This window comes from Dreissena polymorpha, chromosome 4 (assembly GCF_020536995.1).
Source record: "Dreissena polymorpha isolate Duluth1 chromosome 4, UMN_Dpol_1.0, whole genome shotgun sequence".
NCBI lineage: Eukaryota > Metazoa > Mollusca > Bivalvia > Myida > Dreissenidae > Dreissena > Dreissena polymorpha.
The window spans coordinates 2,093,329-2,116,118 of NC_068358.1; the positions used below are offsets into that span (position 1 = coordinate 2,093,329).

The following is a 22,790-nucleotide window of genomic DNA, read 5'->3' on the forward strand; positions in this document are numbered from 1 at the left end:
AGCCATATAAACATTATACATATTTCAATTAAAAAGCATGTCAAGAAAAAATGATTATTAATTATTATTACTTATAAATGACATTTAAGCTTTCCTATAAAAAGAACATTTAACATTTAAGAATTCTTATTTAAAGATACTGTGTACGTGCTTGAATTAAATCTTTTTCTGTATTAAAATGTTCTAATAAAGTATAAATTTCAGATTTGGCACGAATCTTTGTATATTGATAGATCTTCTATTAATCCCGGTAGTGTTTATTACCAATTATTGTCAATTAGTGTAAATTATAACATCAATCAATATGTGTCATAAATAGGGCGTACCCGAGATACAAACATGAGCCGATGTTGTCTACAACAATAACGATTGCCACACTTTACCTTTAATTGAGAATTACAGACGTGTTAATCAATAAGTGTTTTCTATCAATTACTGTAATAGATAACATCAAACAGTAGGTGTCATACATATGGTGTACCCGAGATGTAAACATACAAGTCAGAAACGCGAGTCTTACACCCATATTGGCATTTTAAAATATACTTTTGACTGCTTAACTCTAATAACATGTATAACATATAAATAAAAATGTGTCATTTAAAGATACGTTTACACATGTGTATAATTGTTATAAAATATTCATCCCATATTGTCGTTGAATGTTCATACTATGAATTTGTTATTAAATCATAGGTATATCTCTGGCAGAATACAAAGCAGCAACAAGAGGCGAAAGAGAAATTCACTTTCTATGTGCAGAATGTTGCAGAAGCATTCCCACTATTCATAGTGTGCCTGAGGACGAAAGGGTATCACATGTTGACCCAGATTTAACACAAGTATTCCCTCATAACAAATGCTTTCCGTTTTCTGAATTTCAGTTATTTTTGTTGATATTGTATCACAAAGATTACTCAATCTTTCTGTTTATGTTGTTTGAACACATAAATGTTTCTCCTTTAGTTAGTAGAACCTGATAGTACTGACGCGACATTTCTGAATGGGGACGTTTATTCTCCTATGGCCGCCCCGGTTGCAGAATCAACAGTAATCCATCACGTAAGTATATTATATAATATTCCCTTCCGCGAATTAGTTTGATTATAATTGTGCGGTTCTGACGATATTAAACAGCTGATATTAGAATATAATTTTATTACATACACATTACTTACAAAATTACTTTCCGTTTTACGCGACAACGAAGGAAGAACACGTCTCTCCAGGGAAAAATCTTCAAGCTGTGGGAAGCGTACGAGAGCGGAGAATTGTCAGTCAACGGCCTACTGAGGAAATGCAGTGGCATTTATGGACCAAATGCATGAACGTTGCTCATTTGATGTCTTTCTGATTGTTGGAAATGTTTCAACCCTTGTTTTTGAAAAGCTTGTTTGTGTGTGAAAGTTACTGTGTGTTTGTAATGTTTTACCATTATTATATTTTTTAAATGTTTGATAATATTCATCATTTACGGACCAAATGCCTGCCTGAAAGTTGCTAGATTGAATTGAAATAAATTATTGCTCATTTGTTGTTTTTTTTTTCTTCTGATTGTTAGAAATGTTTCAACCATTGTGTTTAAAAGCTTGTTTCTGTGTGAAAGTTTGTGTTTAATTATTATGGATGTTTGAAATGTTTGATAATATTCATCATGGCTCATTACAACCTGTGTTTGTAATGTTTTAAAAGTATTAAAGATGTTGGAAATGTTTGATAATATTTTGTGAAAGTTTGTGTTAATTATTACGGATGTTTGAAATGTTTGATATTATTCATCAATTACAAACTGTGTTTTAAAATTATTTTTAAAATGAGTTAATAAATGGAAATGTTTGATAATATTTTGAGTTGTCTTTTCATTCATAAATCTGTGTTATTTATTTCATTTAATATGCTAAAATTGATGCTTTGTATGTTTTCAATAAAAACAAATGTTAGTATCGTGAGTCTGTAATTGTTATAAATTATGAATAAAATTATGAATATAACACATTTTTTTTTTCCCATGTATTATTCGTTTTGTGTATTCAGCATTCCTTTTAAAGTCAAAAATGTTATTTAATACATTTTTTTCACAAAGAGTATTATATATATGACAAAATGTTTCGTTGCACGCTGTCATTTAATTTGGGGCGAGTTGTCTTTTATTTGGGGCGAGTTGTCTTTCGATTGGGGCGAGTTGTCCAATATATTTGGGGCGACTTGTCCAGATTTTCGGGGCGACTTGTCCTGGGGCGAGTTGGCTTTGGGGCGAGTTGTCTGGTAACCAAATTGCCGCCATAGAGTCTTTTGATGATTTTTGCTTTGGCAGACTCTTGGCAATATAAATTGCCGCCATAGAGTCTTTTGATGATTTTTGCTTTGGCAGACTCTTGGCGTCAATAGTCCACTCTATCTTTTTAATAGCGAAAGTTTTCCTTCTTTGTCTATATTGATGCGCAAGGAATTTGGTGCGCAACATTCAAGACCCGATATCAGACAGTTAATATCAACGGATTGCAATAATATTTACATACCTGTGTAGATAATTCATTTCTCAATAATGTTCCGTAAGAATTATGTAATGAATCTTTCAATTTTGCACGCCTGACCAATTTAAATCAACACACTACTCACATTTTCCATTCCAATCGCTGTGCCCGTTGTATACCGCAGGTAGATTTTAATCCATAACGCAGCCTATTACACTGTAATGCCTTCTTCTGATTGGTTGATATTTAAATATTTCATAACATGACGAGAGGTCAGTGATTGTATTGTGATTTAAGCAGAAGTTAAACTGAAACAAATTATGCCTTTTAACTTCAATTCGACGCTATTTGAGGTAAAAATGGACTTCTTAACTAAAACTTTATGAGTTGGTTATGTTATGTTGCAATTTTAAGGATATTGATATAATAGCATTGTATTCATTTTTCGTTATGGTTTTTACAGACCGGAGTTTCAGCGTTCAGATTTATTCTGAACGCGAATTATTTCAGCTATTGTTGAAATTATCCTCCCATAACAGTGTATCTAGCGGTAAAGGAAACAACTAAAAGATGTTCTGAATTCAAGCAAACAATGCTGCAATAAATGATTTACCTTTAAAGATTTATTTATTGCCCTTTAAATCCAGACCAAAATTTGTTTAATTACAGCGTGTTTAATATCCATGCAAAGCCAATACAATGTAGTTCCATACCCACCTGCAAATTACATCTACTATGCGCGTTGTTTACCTGGTTATGAGACTTCACCTCCGAAAAGCAAAAGTTCTCGATTGCAATAAGCATTAGGCCAACACAACTTTAAAAATTCCATTCACTGAACATATTTGTAAAAAATTAACAGTAATTCAACTTTTTTTATAACTTCTATTTAGAATTTAATGTGCTCAAGAATTGCAGAAACACTAACGTTCGCAATTTGTTCAAATAAAATTTAAGCATATAATTTTTATGTTACTATTAAAAGATTTGATAAACTTAGCATCCAATCAGGACAGGGTATATCCACTGAAAATGTATATACAGGGTTGTTTTTTTACTAAGAAAATTCCCCTACCAGAATTTTTCCCCTAAAAATACCATTCCTCTCTCTCTCTCTCTCTCTCTCGAGCGCGCGAGCGTCGCTTATCTCTGCCTCTCTAGCCCGTCCATCTCTCTCTCTCTCTCGTCTCTCTCTCTCTCTCTCTCTCTCCTCTCTCTCTCTCTCTCTCTCTCCTCTCTCTCTCCTCTCTCTCTCTCATCTCTCTCTCTCTCTCCTCTCTCTCTCTCTCTCTCTTTTTCTCTCTCTCTCCCCTCCCTCCTCCCTCCCTCCCTCCCTCCCTCCCTCCCTCCCGACGAACACTCAAATCTGGGAATCCCAGTGATTCTATATATAGCTCTTAAATTTACGTTATGGAAACCGGTCAACTAATCGGATTAATCATGCGACTATTTTACTGGATTCCGATCTTGCGCAAGCAGGGTGTTTCATCAATTAATTACCGGAAACCAGTCGGATTTTCATCCGGGTTATGTGAAAGCCAAGAAATAAACGTTAAAACAGAAAAAAGTCTCACAATTGGCGTTCATACACGAACAAAATAAAACGTTCGGACTCGGAAAATATTAATTGCATTGACACATTTCTTAAGAATGAATCATCAAAAACCGTTGAAACCCAGCAGGATTCGGTGGTACATGTAATCAACATCGATTAATACTGTCGGATTATTGTGAAAGTGTAAGTAGACAATCGGCAGCTGCCGCACCTTTCCCTTCCAATACTGTAGCAGATCTAGATCGTCAACCCATTCATCATGAAATTGAAATCACAATATTGACATCGTTCCCTGGCCCCAGTTGAAAACATTTCCCATTATGAGATCTACCCCTGCAACTTTATATGTCCCGCTAGCTTTATTATTAACTTTATTTAGGACTTTGACTTTAATATCATACTTGTTCATGTGATTAAGAACAAAAAGGTCAGAGACATGCCTCTTTTTCTAAAAAAAACCTGAAGTCTGTAGGTGAGTTATAGACATTGAATTTAACAGTTTTTATTTTTTCCCCAAATATGTCTCTTTATCGCTTAATTTTCCCCTTTTACCCAGCGTCCAGCGTCTTCCCCTTTTTCTAAAAAAAACCCCATATATATTATATCATGTCACATATTTTGGCTATGTGGGCGCTCAAATTGTTCCATGCAACATTTTCTGAGAATCGGGGGAAAAAGTAAAAGAATTTTCTTTAAAATAAATCATAAACGTGAATAAATCATGACACTTCATAGGTACATTGATCGTGTCCCGCAGATGACCCCTATTGATTTTCAGGTCACTAGGTCAAAGGTCAAGGTCACAGTGACAAAAATCGTATTCACACAATGGCTGCCACTACAACGGACAGCCCATATGGGGAGCATGCATGTTTTACAAACAGCCCTTGTTATTAATTTGTGTGTCTTAAATTCTGTTGATTTGTTTATGTTATGTGGTATCTTTGTTTAATAATGTTTGATTCAATATAAGTGCTATCTAACCTTTTTGCTGTGGAAATACCTGTTGTGATGATAAATTAAAACAACAGATTGGGTGCTGTTAATGTTTTGACTGCACTTGAAATTAATGGTTTATCGTTATAAATAAGAAATTCTGAAAAGTATCACAACCCTATGAACTTCCTTTTCTTGGCAATTTCCAGTATCTGAAAGATGTTACAATTCTGTCAGTTATAGAAATTAGCTGTTCAACCAAGAAAGCCCCAATATTTATGTTATTACTAAGACCAAGTAAATATTACAAGTCTTCCTATATGAAACCTTGAATCTGAAAAAGCCGGTTAAAATTTTTAAAGGCTAATTTAGATCACCACAATTTGTCTAAAATGAAAACAGATCACTGCCCTTAGTCTAAATGACACCCCTTCTATGGAATGTGTAAAAAAGGCAAACATGAGACAATACAGCAATTTTACCCCTACCTTAATAAGTGCGTACCATGTTTGAAAAAGCAATATAGTGACAATTAAACAATATAAAAAACACCAGGTACATTTTTATTGTTGATTATCTGCTCTGAACAAAATTCCATATTGCTTTATTAAATTTCAGAGTTTCATAGCAACCTTAAATTTACATAATGGCATCTGGTGGACGAAAAAATCCCAAAACATCTTCCTCTGAGCCTCGGCAAAAGAGCACTTGGACGAGGACAACAAGCATGTCGGACAAGGATGATAATGTCAGCTTGAACAGTTTCGCGAATGACCTGAGACCAAATAACTGGGTAAGCTAGATCATATTTGTTATATTTTCATCTCATGTAGTGAACTTTTAACACTCAATAACTTTGCTATTTTTCTTTAAAGTTGTAAGTTCTGCTGTTGGGGAAATGTGTAATTAAGCACGTTTACATGTTTATATTAAAATACATTATTTGTAGACCTGATAAAAATATGCAAATACTCAAAATTGGACACAATTTAAAATGCATTACTGGTGCCGTAATTACTCTATGTTTTCGGACACTCTAAGTTTCCGGACACCCCTTTTTTTTAGCAAAAATAATTATTTTTTGTGACTCTTAATTTTCGGACACACGAGTTTTAGACCATAATTAATGTCTCTAAGTTTTCGGACAGTATATTTTACAGCGCTATTTTACCAAATTTCGGTCCTGTTTTTGATATCTAATGACACTTCGATCATGGCATTTTATAACCAGATTAACAGCATAAAAAATGGCAGGTGCATGCCTGAGGGCAACGGACCATTACATTTGCGTAATTGGGTAAATAACCTTGTAAACCGTTATTAAAAATGGTTTCGCCAGCCTGATAGCATAAGCGTTATGACAATTACCAGGGATAGTGCTAATTAACAGTTCAATTATCTACCGCAATGGTACTACCCCTTCTCAGTAAAATAACTGTGACAATTACTAAACGCTTCAAATTGTGACGCACCCTATTGCAAGTTTTACTAACAATGGAAGGTGTTAGACAACAACTATCGGAAATGAACAAACCAAGAATTCATAGTTTGCATTTCTATTGCGTTAATTACAGGTTCATACTAGCGAGTATCGGTACATCACATGCTCATCTTTGAACTCGTTGATCAAAGTACAACCTTGGAGTAACTTTCAAAATAAAAATACTGTCAAATAAATTTAGCATTTAAAATTATTTAAAATGCAGTGCAAACATATATAACTGTAATTTATACTATGCGTCATGGTATTTTACAAGCGCGTGCTATTACCGGTAGTTGTTAATACAATTGACGGTATTTTCGGGCACTTCAATTTTTGACTCTTAAGTTTTCAGACACCTGTATTTTATGGATATTATTCATATCTAAGTTTTCGGACACGAAAACAAATAATTATTTTTAAGTGTCCAAAAACGTAGAGTAATTACAGTAGTTTATTTTGTTAAATTTTATCCACAAGAATTTGATCCCAGTTCACGAACATGTGGAAGTTAGTTGAGTACAGACAGTAACATTTCCCAGAATAGTAGACTAGAACACATTTGTATTACCTATTTCTAATTACAGTTCCACAACTAACCCAGGGTTCTCACTCTCCTACAAGCTAATCACATTTTGATTATTTCTCAGTAAATTACTGTACTTTTAGTTTTAACCTTAAATAAACAAAAAGACAAAGTGCAATTTATTTTGTAGAAAGCTTTTCAAATTTTGTATTGAAATTGGTAGATCGAGAGCCCTGTAACTTTTGCAGTGTAGTTGTTTTAGACTAACCAACCCCCCAATCTGTTCAGGATTTCTCTGACTGGCAGCCTTCTGGAGCCAAAGACCAGACCAAGCGGCGCAAAAAAGGCAACCCAGAATGGGAGAGAGAGCAGTCGCTCAGTATGGAGTCACCACCCCCTCCCGAACGGCAACATGGCACTCCTAGGACTTTCCCTCGCACCAAAATTACTCCCACTACCCCCACCTCACAAAGAATAGCTTTAGAAAATCTTAAGCAGCAAATGACTTTCAGTGACCAAGAAGATGTAAGAATAAACTCCCAGCCGCACTATTTATAACAAAGTATTGTTTTCCTCAAACTGCATATCTTTTTGCATATATTGAAATCACAAAATATTACTCAATAATTGGTCTTATTTAAATCCAATTTAAGAAAAATGTTTAGTTAAATTGATAGCAAATCACTGTTAACTGTGTGGATCAACATTTTGTTAAAGAATAAGAAATAATTGTTATGGTAGACAACTTTTAAAACTACACTGCAAAGCCGATATATCGCGGACCGTTATATCGCGCTGTCCAATATATCGCGCTTTGGCTATGGCTCCCAAAAATCCGACGATCATGATCACTTAATGACATGTTTATATCTGAGAATTCGCTAACTTAAGCAAAAAACCGGTTCTAGCTAGTATTAACACCCCATATTTCGCAGCTTACTTTGGCACGCAGTGAAGCGTAAAAAAACAGTGACAATGTTGTTTACACAAGGCTGGGGTTGCTTTTAACATTTAGGAAATATCCAATTAGTGTCATTGCAAAGGTAATAATGTCAGTTTACTGGTATATAAATCGTTAAATATGGTACTGGTCATGAATTTCTTTGTCCTGATAAAAAGCGCACGAAAATTGGCGTGGGTGTATGTATTTGTAAATAAAAATTTCGTAGCCTGTACAACATTGCGATAATTTAATTTCCGTTAAAAGTTTCGTAAATTTCAACAAAAGTACCGCGGTATCTCGCGAATTATGTGGCATTGACATTTCCTCTTAATAAAATATAATTCAAATACGCCGTACCGTTACGCTAAGGGTAAATTCGAATCTATGCACAATGTATTTTATACGTTTTTTACGGCAAGAATTTTTCATTTTAGCTGATTCGCGAGGGATCGTACATGAAAATAAAAAACATAATTTACATTTTGGTTTTATGATAAATACACAGATACTTATGTAGTAGTAATGAAAACTTTTATTGTAGAATTGGTTTGCAATTATTACAATACAAATACCGGTATGTAGCATCGCTGTATATAAAATGAAAACATTGGGGAAATTTGACAAGTTAACCGCAATATAATTAAGTTAGACATTTCTCGAGTTATATCGCGCGCCGGATATATCGCGCTCGCGATCTTTGGACCCCACCAACCGCGATATATCGGCGTTGCAGTGTATAATTAAAGATAAGTTTTTTTAGGTAATTAGCATTTCATTATCTTTTCAGGGAGCCAGTAACGATGGTGAACAGGAGAGGAACAATGACCGCAACCTGCTAAGAAGACGAGAGAACGTTGCCAGTAACAACCGTGGTCAGGACCGTCTAGAGCCACCACGCTCACGTCCTGTCCCAAACCAGCGTGAAGACCGCAGCAACAGAAACAACAACAAGCAGAATCAGGGCAATGAAGCAAGGTCAGCACCACCATCAGCAGCGGCTGCAGGAGCTTCTGCTATTCAGTCCAAAAAGGTTAGATTAAAGTAATATTTAACCAGGTTTTTAACCAGGTTTTCCGAAGGAAAAAACTGGTTATTAGATTGGCGAATGCGGGCGGGCTGGCTGGCTGGCTGGCTGGCTGGCTGGCTGGCTGGCGCGCGGGCGGAACAAGCTTGTCCGGGCCATAACTTTGTCGTTCATTGTGAGATTTTAAAATCATTTGGCACATTTGTTAACCATCATTAGACGGTGTGTCGCGCGAAAAAATTACGTCAATATCTCCAAGGTCAAGGTCACTCTTTGAGTTCAAAGGTAAAAAATAGCCATAAATGAGCTTGTCTGGGCTATAACTATGTCATTCATTATGAGATTTTAAAATCATTTGGCACATTTGTTCACCGTCATGGGACGGTGTGTCGCACGAAAGAATCACGTCAATATCTCTAATGTCAAGGTCGCCACGACTAAAAATAGATTTATTTTAAAACAAACTTACAAAGGGGGTTAATTTTGTTTGTTCATTTCAAAAGTTCAGTTTGAGTTGTCTCCCTTTATCAGATTTTTTTCACAATGAAAACCTGGTTTTGTGACAATTTTGTCCCTTGTTGCTAGACTATTTTAGCAATAGGCCCCATAAGCAAGAAATCTGGAGAAATGCATTTACAAATAATGGATCATGGCACAGTTTTTTGCTCAAAATTTTGTATCTCTTATGGGGTCCAGATTGATGTTGCAAACTTGTTTTATCTTTCACATACAGTGGCATATCTATGTACTTTTAAGCAACAACGAACTTGATACTTGGTTTACTTTAACAAGAGATAATGCTAACATTTTGGATGTGCTTGAAAAATATTTTCTCTATAATTGAAGCTTTTAAAGGGTAACAACTTGTCATTATTTAGACGACAAGTATTTAAAAAAAATATAAACAGTAACGTCACTAACCAAATTATTTATGCGTGTATTTCATAGCAGCAAATATTTTAGAAGAAAACTTTTTCACTGTAAATGAAAAGAACATTCAGAAAAATAAACATTTGCTCAGGTTTATGAATTATAATGTACTAAATTTTACTTTCACTTTTGTTTATCGTCAATGTTCAGAAAAAAGTGTGTACATGCTTAATTCAATCTAAATTTATTTACTTTTTGTGTTGTCTTTAAAAGTTAATAAGTGCATGATGGATACATATCGCATTACGTTTTTATGCATGTTTAATTTGATTACCCCTGTCCTGATTGGAAATCAATTGCTCTTACTCTTTAAATAGAAAAAAATATTTGCAAGAAAATGGCAAATGTTTGCTTTTATAAAATATTGTATCATGTTTATCGCCAATATTCGATTTATGGGGCTTCTCAATATTGAAATCATAAGATAGATAAGTGGAGAAATGTGTCTTCCACACTCTGCCTGAGATAGAATATCATGGTCATGGTCAATAAATTTATTTGATAATGAAGTGTGTTTTTGTTGTGGGTAATGTTTGTTTCATTTATTTTTAACCAGGCAAAAAACATGGATGTATGTGTATAATTGATTTTGTGCATGTATTAGTTATCATTGATTAAAAATAATGATTTTGCACATTTCATGATTATTGAAAGAACTTGTCTGTTAAATAAATATTGTCACTGTAAACTGAAACAACATGGTGTCTATTAAAAAAAAATATTTTTTGTTCATTTCATAAAGTAAACTTGTTGTTTGTATAAAAATAGTGTGTTTCTCTTGCAGCCTGACAGTAGCCAGATTGTAGGAAGGCTGATGCAGATTAGAGAGTACATAAAACAAACTAATGCCATGATGGAGTCTTTGAAAAAATCAGGAGATCCGGTAAAATATGTTGTTATCTGTTATAATTATTGTATACCTTCATTATGTATGCATGTTAAAATATTTTTTTTAAACAAGTTTTTTTCTTTTTTTAGAAAAAATCAAATTGTGTGTATAAGCATTATTTTGAAGACATACAGAGGATATTGTATCTCTAAGTTTGTGGTTCAGATTCTTATACATGGCATATTTATTGCATTATTTGATTTTTAACCAGGTTTTCAATGAAGTTGACAATCAAAGTTTTTAAGATGGGGTATGGCGGGCAGGTTGAAATATGTCATACAGATGGTTTCCTGTCGATAACTTAAGTTTGCATTGAAAACTTGATGAAACTTTGGAAATTACCAGATTGCATGTGAAGCTAGCATGGGATTCTATGTGGGACCAGTTGGGTGAAGATCAAGCTATTTTGCTTAATTGCTGGAGCTTTTATGTTGGTATTATTCTGAGATCATGAATGTTTGTAGCAGACCAAGCTATGAATTGCATTTAGGACTACATAAATGAAGGTAAAGGTTACTGTTAATTAAAAAAACAAAAACTGTTTTTCGCTTAACAACTTGAGGTTGGATGAAGTTATTGCGGTAAAATTTTGTAAATAGGTAGCTTACATGCAGACCTAGCTTGGGATTGCACAGATATGGAAATTAAATGTATGGCTGGAACCTTGCTATGTTTTTTAGCTTGGCTGTTTTCTGAGAAAACCCGAGGTATTGTCATAGCAAGCTCGTCGTGTCTACGTCGTGTCTTCCGCTTTCCGCCGTGCTTAAACCTTAACATTGCCTCTTTAATCAAAGTGCTTCCACCTACAACTTTGAAACTTCATATGTTGATGCACCTTGAGTTCTACATGCCACACCGAATTTGGGGTCAAAGGTCAAGGTCACTGTGACCTCTTAAAAAAAAATATTCTGACAAGCTTTCTTTTATTTAAAACTGCACCCGTAGCCGAGCGTTGGCACCAGTTATGCGGTGCTCTTGTTGTAATTATATTATTGTGACGTATTCAGGATGACAGAAAGCGAAGCTGTGACTTGTCACAGTCCATTTCATTTTTGAAGGAGTTTGAGTCTGAATGTTTACAGTCTCTGTGGGTCATGTGGGTAGGTTCTGTTGCATAATGTTGATCTTTAGTTTTCAGTTGTGCATGCCTTGTTTAATGATTAGCGTCATTCTTGTTGTCACGGTGTTTGTTCTTATACTGTTGAATGAATAAAAGCCTGTAAACATGCTTGCAAAGGCTATTCTCGTTGTTTAAAAGGGTTATTCACCAGTGCTGGTATTCACGAAGCTATACTGGGAAATCTTAATATATGTTCAATTTAAGCCAAATTGTTAGCTCAAATTTTCTTTGCAAAGTCCAATTTTTTTCTGTCTATAAAATTAGAAATTACAGATAATAAAATTTGCTTTATGAATTAAATTAAAAATGTTTATTGTACCTATTTTTGTAATAGCCAGAGATTTAATTAATATGAAAATAAGGAGTTTTCCCATAGAGCTTCCTGCAAATACATGTAACTGCATCTCATTCAAATAAAAGAATGGTGCTTTGAAGATAATGAATTGTACAGATTTGAAGTCACTTCTTATGATACAGTTAGATGTTATATAGATATTAATGTGATCAATCTTTGAAGATGGTATGTATGATTTATTTTTTTCTGATAATTTATTGTACATCTAACATTTTTGTAATCTCCTTTTTACATAAATTCATTAGAGTGACTTCAGTTTGTTCAACAAGTTTCTTTTATAAAGTTTCTTGTTGCATTTGCACATTTGTTTCTGTTCTAGCCGGGTTACAGAGATGAAATGAATAGGTTGCAAAAACTTAGAGACCACTTGAAAGAACAGGAGAGTGGGTACACTGGTCTTCTACAAGCTATCTTGGTACGACATTTGAGCAGTAATAATGTTTTGATTAGGTGTTCAAAACCAATTATTGACAGTGGCAATTTGTGTTTTTTGCCAAATATTTTTATGATCTAATAGTGGAAAATTTGAAGTATTGATTTTTAATTTAATAAGTGTTTAAACAGTAGTTTGCAAACTGAACATCTTGTTGGCTTTAAATTGCTATCATACAGTTATGGCAATAATTTGTTGTGTCTTGTTTCTTAAAACAACCTAAAAAATCGCAGAAATAATAAGTCAGATAAAAACAATTATAAGAGAGTCATTAATAGTGACGTATATGTTAACCTGAATTACAACTGCATTCACATACAACAGTCAGTGAAAGATGAGCCTGATGTGAATGATGCCAGTAGAGAGTTTACCCCCAACCCAGACATGGATGACACTACCTCAGTGGACCTGGATGTACAGTCAGAAATCTCGGATAGGGAGGTGAGAGTACTGTGTTGTCATGGTTGATGTCTGTGATCCCAGCACACGTTATTTCATTTCCATCTTGTGCTTGAAGTTGGCTGTTTTAAGATCCTTGTATTTACAAAAAAATAATAGTTGAACACTTCTGAAGTCGCACATTGCATAGTACAGACATGGCAAATGACCGTCACAATTTACAGGCTATACTGGCCTAAGAGGAGAAAAATTTACAGGACAATTAGAAATTTCACAGGCCTCAATTATAACTGTTTTACCCAGTAGGGCATAGATGCATGGCAGAGTAAATTATAAAAGGAAATTAAGTTTGGAGAAAATATTTACCCTATTAATATACATACTTGAGTTTTGAGGATGTATTTAAATAAGATTTATACATTAAGTATGTTTACCTTTCAATAATTTTCATTTCACATACATGCCAGTAAATTGCATAAAGTGACATTATAATAAAGCAGAATATGCTCCTGATTCTGATTATACACAGATCCACTAACGTATAAATCTAACAATATTTGTCTTTTTCATTTTTGAACGATAATCTTGTGAGACTCATTTTTCTTCCAAAGAAACTGAAATATTTTTAAAAGACTCTTTCTGTGACATTCAATACATAAATATCTCATAAAAAGGTGTTATTTGTATCTAAAACGTATTCTTAATGGTTGAATGACACATGTTTTTCATTAATCCATAATAATTATATGATGTCAGTCGTTACTCCGATTGTTATTTGTCATTTCCCTTTGCATCTTAATATCTTGAAATTATGTTTGCGACATTTGTGCAAAGCAACGTAAAATTGTGAATGTATTACTACTTTCGCGAATCAATAGTTAAGTCTGATGTTGTTCTTTGACAACTTGGCAAACTCTGTTGAAGTTTGGAATCATTCTGGGAATTTATCCATGCTGCAGTGTACTACTGATGAAATTTGACAAAAAATGTATTTTTTTTTTCCAAACATATCATGAGCTGGTAACCACTAAATAATGTTGTTGTTACGAAATAATGTTGTTGTTTAAACTGCCAGAGGGTTACTATCTTTTGAAGCAAAAAATAACGAACAGCTTGTCTGACAATCTTATTTCACTGGTGGCCTTTTGAAATATTCGTCAGCAATGGTGACTGGCTTTCGCCATGTCTGATAGTAAGAACATTTTGAGCCATGCAGTTTTCATCTTCTCAAATTGTTATGTTACAAAAATTGAGAACTTCAAGCACAAAATGGAAAAGCCCCTTATTAGTTGTCTAGAATTGTCATATGTTGTTTATTTTCTTGTTGACACAGAACCTTAAAGGAATATTTCTATACCCAAACAGAGTGGGAGGCATTGCACATTTCTGTCAATCTAAAGGTCCAGAAGCTTGTGTTTTTAACTCCTCCTTTCAGGCTGAATCACCTTTAATGTGAGTAAATAAAGGAATATTGTATTCTGTGACGAGTTTTGTCAAAATTATGGCCCTTTATCTGTTTTTCATCTTTTGAATATACTGTTCTTAAATTTTGTGTTTTCAAATCTTTTTAAACTACTGATGGATCTCCCCAAACGTTCACAGTTGAATGACCTTAATTAGTATATTTCTATAAAGACAAATGAATTTTCGCTGCATCAAGTTTGGCAGAATAATGACCCTTTTAGTTTTTTCCATAATAGATTATATAGTCCCAAAATTGTGTGTTCTCATCTCAACAATTATTAGATCCATTATGCTCAAGCTTTCAAAGCTGAATGACCAAAATGTGTATATGATCATTCACACAAAGACGCCGCTTAAACAACATTCAAAGCGTGGCAGAAAACGTGGCCTACCGTTACAAATCGCAAGAGAAACATAGTGGGGTTTTCATAAGCGCAGTATGATCGGCATAGAGTCTTCATGATTGAAGTGCTCTATGCTCTCGCCACGTTTTTTTTCAACATGCTCAAAACAAATGTAGCTTTATCGTGGCCAACAATATTCGGTGTATATATTTGGGGCCATCGTAGTACTGTCGAAATGAAGACCATAACTTACCAAATTGCTCGATTTAGACTCCGATCGGCCTCGATCCGCCCCGATCCAAACCTTTTTCATATCGCGGCTTGATCTGGATTATCGTCGTAAAGTTGCAGCTCTGTGAGAACGGAGAGTAAGAAAGGATTAGGCTACAACCAGTTTTAACAGTACTATGGCCTTTTGACTTTTCGTCCACTGTAGAATGAACATTGGATTCGCCTGTGCCCTAACTTGTTTTGGGGGGCATCAGTGTCTGTGCAACATTTCTAATTTCCTACTTGAGCAATATATTTTAAGGCACTTTCACCATGTTTTTTTGTTCTTCACTGTTGCTTTTGTCTTAAGTGTTTTACATTAATAATGGCGAGAACACGTTTTAATGTATTTGGTTGACTTGACAAGTTATGTCTGGCAATAAATGATGTCTTGCATTTATGGAACATAGAAAAGCTTTATCTGCCATTGACTAAAATGCCCAATGTTTACAAATAAGTACAAGGGGCAAATGAAGAAACTACATGAAATAAAAAGGTGATATTTTTGAGCCAATAAAGCGTTGCAAACACTCTGTGTCCTGTCATGCAAATTAGCAGTTTTGCTAAGAGGGCCTTGGAAGCAAGTTAGATTTAAAATTTATCAGTACAGGCCACACAGACTTGAGCTTATTTCAATCAGTGTGTGTCTTTCAAGGAGAGATCGGTAAGTGCTTCCTCTAGACCACGCATCGAGGACAAACTGGGCATCGCAACAGATAATGATGAAGAGGAGGAGGAGGTGGAGGAGGAAATAGTGGAGAATGGGGCTCCATCTGAGTCCTCCAATGACTCAAGTACCATGGATGACACTGTCATTGCCAATAGGGAACTTATCAACCAGGCTATGGGCTATACTTTAGGGGATGAAGAGGTAATGGTCTGTGATGGATTTGATAGTGCCTATTTTAAATACAGTTACCACATCTATCATTCTTGTTCATAGTTTATATATAGATATTTGATTTCTGTTCAAATTGAAGTTATATTCAATTAATCTGACAATACCATATTCTTATCATATTAAAAGATGTTTTTACAATGGCAGATATACAAATAGTTCAGTGTTCACAAACTTATTCAATTATGCATTCTATTTAATTTTCCAATATTCATTAAAGCTGAATATACATGTACTTTACTCTAATCACAATGGACATCTGTGTTCTTAGTCACCATTGTGACAAATTTTATTTGAAACCAAGGCCACGGGTTGCTCATCAAATACATGTTGTGTCACTTTTTGGTTGGCTTTGTGAACTACAAACTTATGTTCATTTGGTTTTTGTATTGTCTGATGTTGTGATTTGTTCTTCAATGTTGTGTTACATATGTGCATTTACATTTTGTGCAGTAACGGGAAATGAAACAAAAGATTACATGTATGTGTTAATTTATTGAACTTGCATATGCCAAAAAAATAAGGTTTATTCTTGCCGTTAAATTTGTTTCATTTAGCTTGTTAAGTTTAAATTATTGTGTATGCTATTGGTTCATTACAATCATTAGGTTAATTCTTATTATCTTCGCCTGTGGTTCCATCTGGGACATAGGCCGCCAACCAGCTTCCTCCAGGCGTCTCGGTTCTGGGCGAGTCTCTCAAGCTGCCCCCATGTTTGGCCCATCTGCTTAGCATCTGCATTCAGGTCACGGCGCCAGGTGTTTCTAGGCCCCCTCTCTTCCTTTTCCCTTGGGGGTTCCATGTGAGGGATTGCCTTGTCGTATTGGATGCAGGCTTGCGAAGGGTGTGGCCTATCCACCTCCAACGTCTCTGAAGGATGTCTTCTTCAACTGGCTGCTGGTTTGTTCTTCTCCATAATTCTTCGTTGGAGATCTTGTCTGGCCAGCGGATCTTCCTGAGGCAGGTGTTGATGAAGACCTGTATTTTCTTTATGATGGTGACAGTGGTTCTCCAGGTCTCTGCTCCATAGAGGAGTAGCGGCTTCACGATGGTATTGAAGAGCCTAATCTTGGTGGTGATGCCAATTACGCAGGATCCCCAGATGTTCTTCAGCTGATGGAAGGCTGTTCGTGCTTTACCGATGCGGGTCCTGACATCTGCATCCGTTCCTCTCTGGTTGTCCAGAATGCTGCCGAGATAGGTGAAGCTGTCCACCTCCTCCAGCGCCTCGCCTTGGACTGTGATGGGTGTGTTGTTTGATGCGTTGGTCCTGAACACCTTGCTCTTCGCTTTGTTGATGGTGAGGCCCAGTCTCAGAAGACTCCAGAGGGACTCCTGGTCAACGCTGTCCAACGCCTTTTCATAGTCAATAAAGTTGACATACAACGGCGAATTCCACTCCAGGGATTGTTCCAGAATGATGTGCAGGGTTGCGATCTGATCCGTGAAAGATCTCTCCTTTCCGAAGCCTGCTTGATGGTCATGGAGATGCGGGTCTACTGCGTCTTTCATTCGGTTCAGTAGGATGCGATTAAACACCTTTCCTGGGATGGATAACAGCGTGATTCCTCGGTAGTTGGAGCAGGAAATGAGGTCGCCTTTCTTGGGAAGCTTGATGAGGTAACCCTCTTTCCACTCTGTTGGGATTTCTTCTTCTTCCCATATCTTGCTGAAGAGCGGGTGTAGTAGGTCCACACTGGTCTCCACGTCAGCCTTAAGCGCTTCTGCCGGTATGCTGTCAGGTCCTTCAGATTTGCTGTTCTTCAATTGTTTGATGGCGCTGCTGATCTCTTCCTTTGTGGGAGTGCAGCATTTGATTGGCAGATTGCTTGTAGCTGGCAGAATCTCCGGTGGGTTCACAGGGGCAAGCCTGTTGAGTAGCTCCTGGAAGTGCTCAATCCACCTCTTCTTCTGCCCTTCATCATCTGGTATTAGTCCTCCATTTTTGTCCCTTACTGGCCTCTCTGGCTTGGCAAACTTTCCTGCTAATCTCTTGGTGATGGAGTACAGATCTTTAGTTCTGTTCAGATAGGCTGCCTCTTCCGCCTCTGTTGCAAGCGTCTCTAGGTAGCTCTCTTGTCTTCTCTGATACTTCGCTTGACGCTCCTATTTGCTTCGGCGTACTCTTCTTGTGCTTTCACTTTTGCGGCGCGTGTTCTGCTGTTGTTTACACTTGCCTTCTTTTCTCGTCTTTCCTCAACTTTCTGAAGCGTCTCTGCTGTCATCCACTCCTTGTGGGTGTAAGACTTGGGGCCCAGTACTTCTTGGCATGTTGAAGTCACTGCTTCTTTCACGTTCTGCCACTTCTGCTCTATCGTCCCTTTTTCAAGCAGCTCCTCTAGGACCTGGAACTTGTTGGAGAGAGTGACCTTGAACTCTTCTTGCTTCCAGATGTCTTTCAGCGTAGCAGTGTTGTACTGTTGGCGTTGGTTGGGTTCCCCTGTCCAACTCTTCTTCAGCTTCAGTTTCAATCGGTCGACAAGGAGAACATGGTCCGAAGCCACGTCTGCTCCTTGCTTGACACATACATCCTGAAGAGAGCGACGAAAACTCCTTGCGATGCACAAGTGGTCAATCTGGTTCTCCGTTGACAGGTCTGGTGACACCCACGTTGCCTTGTGTATCCTTTTGTGGTGGAAAACACTTCCTCTGATGACCAGGTTACTTGTGGCGCACAGGTCGGCGAATCTCTCCCCGTTGTAGTTCATCTCGCCTAACCCTTGCTTTCCCATGATCTCCTCATATCCTCGGTTGTCACTGCTGATCTTGGCGTTGAAGTCACCCATTAGAAAAATGATGTTTCTCTTTGGTCTGTCTTGTATGATGGTTGACAGTCTATTGTAGAAGTTGTCCTTCTCACCCTCTGTACTGTCGTTTGTTGGGGCGTAGCACTGGATTATGTCCATGTTGATCCTCTTCTTTGTAAGGAAAGAGGCCGTCATGATCCGAGGTCCGTGTGTCTCCCACCCGATGAGCGCTCTCTGTGCCAACTTGGAAAGCATTAGGGCTACTCCCTGGGTGTGTGCTGCATCCTCCTGCTCATGCCCCGAGAACAACAGTAACTCACTGGAAGTCAGTCGCTTCTGCCCAGAGCCAGTCCATCTTGATTCACTGATCCCTAGGATGGTGAGGTTGAACTTCCTTATCTCTTCGGCCACCTGTGCTGTCTTCCCGGTCTCATACATGTTTCGGACATTCCATGTGCCGATGGTGGTAGTGGTCCTGGTGGAGATGATTGTCTTCGGCCTGATGGCTTCCAGTTGACACTGGCTTTCACCGTCCGGCGTCGTACGTCCTCCAGCTGGAGGTCCACCTTCTCCCAGGTCCGTGATGTCTGTTGTTATTCTGTTTGGCGTTCTGTAGCAATAAGGTTTCAACAGGGTAGGATAGCTAGCCCTACGCCCAACCCTCCTCTTTCAGCGCGGGCTTGGGACCGTCCTTGGCGGAGTTAATTCTTATTATAATACTTCATAAATCTTATTATAATACTTCATAAATCTTATTATAATACTTCATAAATCTTATTAGTTAGTTTTGTGATATTCAAAATAATTTTTTAAGTATTGATTTATAATCTGAATTTATCTGAACTAACACTCATAAACCAAATGTCCACTTATAAATTAATGATCTCATATCATATCAAGTTGATTATCCTGGAAAGAAGCAGCATATAGATTCTATACATGTAACTGCTTTTAGTATGGTGCCTTTGATGGTCAGACTTCAGAGCAAGTGGAGACGTTACTTGCACTCAGGCAGCAACAGGACCTGCTGCAGAAACTGGTAGAACAGCAAGAACAGGTATATTGTATATTGATATTCACTGAATAAACATTTTTTGACCTTGATGGAACCTGTGCTTGTATTTATGACAAACTGATATGCCTTGCTGAAAAGATTTAAAAAAGAACAGCTAATAATGTTAAAAAATAGGAAAATGTAAAGGTTAGAATATGTCAGATGGAAAAAAAAATCTCGAAAGAGTGTCAATAATTTTAAATTGTAGGCCTTAAAGCCTCATCATTACTCAAAAGCCATGAATATTCGTATGTACAAGAAAACGGGAGATTGGCGTCGGAAGCATGACGTAGTTCTCATGAGCTGCCCAAAACAAATGACGCGTTCTATCGTAAATATTTGGACATTCACATTGAATATATGTGGCTTTAACTATACCATATGGTTATATATGAATAGATGCGAGCTTTGAGAAACCGTCAGGCAGCGTTGCTAGCTCTGCAACAGGACGCCGAGGCCAAGCTGGCCACTACCAGACAGAAGAGCAACGAAGGTAAGCCTGGCAAGCACCCATGTGTACACATGTGACCTCTCCGTACAATTATGTAGAAAACAAAAAAGGGTTGAAAGAGAGAATTCAAATTAATTTGCTGAATGAAAATGAATAAGACAGAAGCAAATCATTTCATTGATGTGTGCAAACAAATCAGTGTTCAAAATTGTGTTATTACTGATCTCATTTTGGCCCTTGGATACTTTGACTTTTAGAAATATTATATCTGATTTTTCAGTTGAACAATTTATGGTTCAAAAGAATTATACACTGCAACTGTTATAACAAGGTCCGTTATATCACGAGTCGGCAGTGAACCCTATTTTTTTCATCCACTTATTTTTTAGCTCAGCTGTTTCCGAGAAAAAACGAGGTATTGTCATAGCCAGCTCGTCCGCCGTCAGCATCGTGCTAAAAGCTTTGCATTGGCTTTAAAATCAAAGTGCTTCCACTTACAACTTTGAAACTTCATATGTAGCTGCACCTTGATGAGTTCTACACGCCACACCCATTTTGGGTCAGTAGGTCAAAGGTCAAGGTCACTGTGACTTCTAATATAAAACTTTAACATAGGCTCTAAAATTAAACTGCTTCCACCTACAACTTTGAAACTTCATATGTAGATGCACCATGACGAGTTCTACATGCCACATCCATTTATGGGTCACTAGGTCAAGGTCACTGTGACCTCTAATATAAAACTTTATGGTTCATGTAGAGGCTTCATTTTGAAAAATGTGATACCCCTAGCATTGAACTCAAATTTGACTAAAGGAAGAGCGCCACATGGAAAATGTATACATATATGCTTTAAAGGATGTTTTTCCTTCAAACTGCTACCAATTTTGTACATCAACGTATCATAACATCCACAAAATCAATCAAAATACAAAGCGATTTTAACACTAAAATATACATTATTTTCAAAAATCTGAATCATGTTTATTCCACGTATTTCGGCGGAAAATTATATAACTAGTGAATAATATCGACATTGACGAGGGCAAGTTACGCTTAAATAGTAAAAAAAGTTTACATATCTAGAAATATCAAAACTCGAACACATGTCATTTCATCACCATGGGGGCAGCCATTTTTAAATAAATAAAATAGAAAGAAACATGCTAAAAACTCATTCATCACCTAATTGACATTCCAAACGGTTGACGATGACAAATGCATTGGATTGTAATCTTTCCATTGATGTTTGCAAACTGCACGATGAGACCTCATAAACACTCAAAAGAATAACTATGTAAGAAGCATTTCACCAATGTTTACAAGTTGTCGAATCACACGACATATATTATTGCGCATAAAATAGTACGCTTACAGACTGATAGAAAGATCGAAACGTAACTCTGTTCAATTCATCACGGTATACTATTCTATCGATAATATATAATAATACATCGCTTTAACAATCTTAAAGTAGAAATAATTCTTTAAAAGGAGTTTTTAATAACGAAAGTGAAAACAACGGAAGTTGGATGGATATTCTGTGAGATGCACTTCGGCTCCAGAAAAACAATACAAATAAACTAAAAAAGACGTGTGGGGGACAATTTTCAGCTGGAAAATGTTTGTAATAAGGTAAGTGATGATATCTCTACGTGGTCATTTTTATTATTTAGTGCGATCTCTTGCTGATTAATATTAATAGTTGTTTTACTTGTTACCACCCAACTGTCAAACTAAGGACGTGTTTTCTAAGGTATGTGTATACACATACCCGGTTTTCTCACCACTGCACGTGGTTTCGACCGATTTGTTTTGCACGTTTTTCTACAGATCGATTTGAGATGGTTTAAAATTTGCAATTTGGTTGAGAGGTAAATAACAAAATTGTTAAGCCTTTGAAATAGAATTGTGACTCTTATTATCCACCATACCTGGATTTTTAAAAAGTAGTTACGTTTAAGTTATTTTTAGAACTTTGTTTAGGATATTTATCCAAAAAAGGCAGTTGACTAAAAACTCATTTGTTGTTTTATGACAATAATTTTCTGTGAAATGTTGCTAACTTGACCTTGTATATGTATATAGCTTTGTATTTATTCAACTTAAGGTAGTGCATATCCTTTCTAACTTTAGATTGAGATTTTGTAAATTAGTGTAAAAATATATTGGTTTTAAACCAAAATATGAATAAAGCACACAAATATTGACCGTCAAAAATGTGTTTATGTTATTCTATCCGTCTTTAGCTTTAAAATGATATATAGTTTGACCATATTGTACCACATTCAATGAAGAAAAACCAAAGCGAAGTTTTAATGAATTTTATCCCCCCCATGAACCTTAACATAGGCTCTAAAATTAAAGTGGTTCCACCAACAACTTTATCAAATAATCCTGATTTATTGCAATTCGTGTTTACAATAAAGAAACAAAAGATTTCTACAGCGTTTTTACAATTCACTATTAAAACGGACATGGATTAAATTATAAGCAAA

The 22,790-nt window shown here is 36.2% G+C and overlaps 1 protein-coding gene across 1 annotated transcript in view; it reads left to right on the forward strand.

Moving 5' to 3' along the window:
- Nucleotides 1-22,790, forward strand: part of LOC127879893 (pericentriolar material 1 protein-like) — a 77,145-nt gene that overhangs the window by 2,902 nt on the left and 51,453 nt on the right. The window contains exons 2-11 of the mRNA XM_052426975.1: nt 5,584-5,758; nt 7,260-7,496; nt 8,702-8,944; nt 10,653-10,751; nt 11,765-11,857; nt 12,552-12,647; nt 12,990-13,106; nt 15,798-16,013; nt 19,743-19,844; nt 20,241-20,334. Coding sequence (XP_052282935.1) covers nt 5,612-5,758; nt 7,260-7,496; nt 8,702-8,944; nt 10,653-10,751; nt 11,765-11,857; nt 12,552-12,647; nt 12,990-13,106; nt 15,798-16,013; nt 19,743-19,844; nt 20,241-20,334 — 1,444 coding nt within the window. The 5' untranslated portion in view covers nt 5,584-5,611. The remainder of the gene's footprint in view (nt 1-5,583; nt 5,759-7,259; nt 7,497-8,701; nt 8,945-10,652; nt 10,752-11,764; nt 11,858-12,551; nt 12,648-12,989; nt 13,107-15,797; nt 16,014-19,742; nt 19,845-20,240; nt 20,335-22,790) is intronic.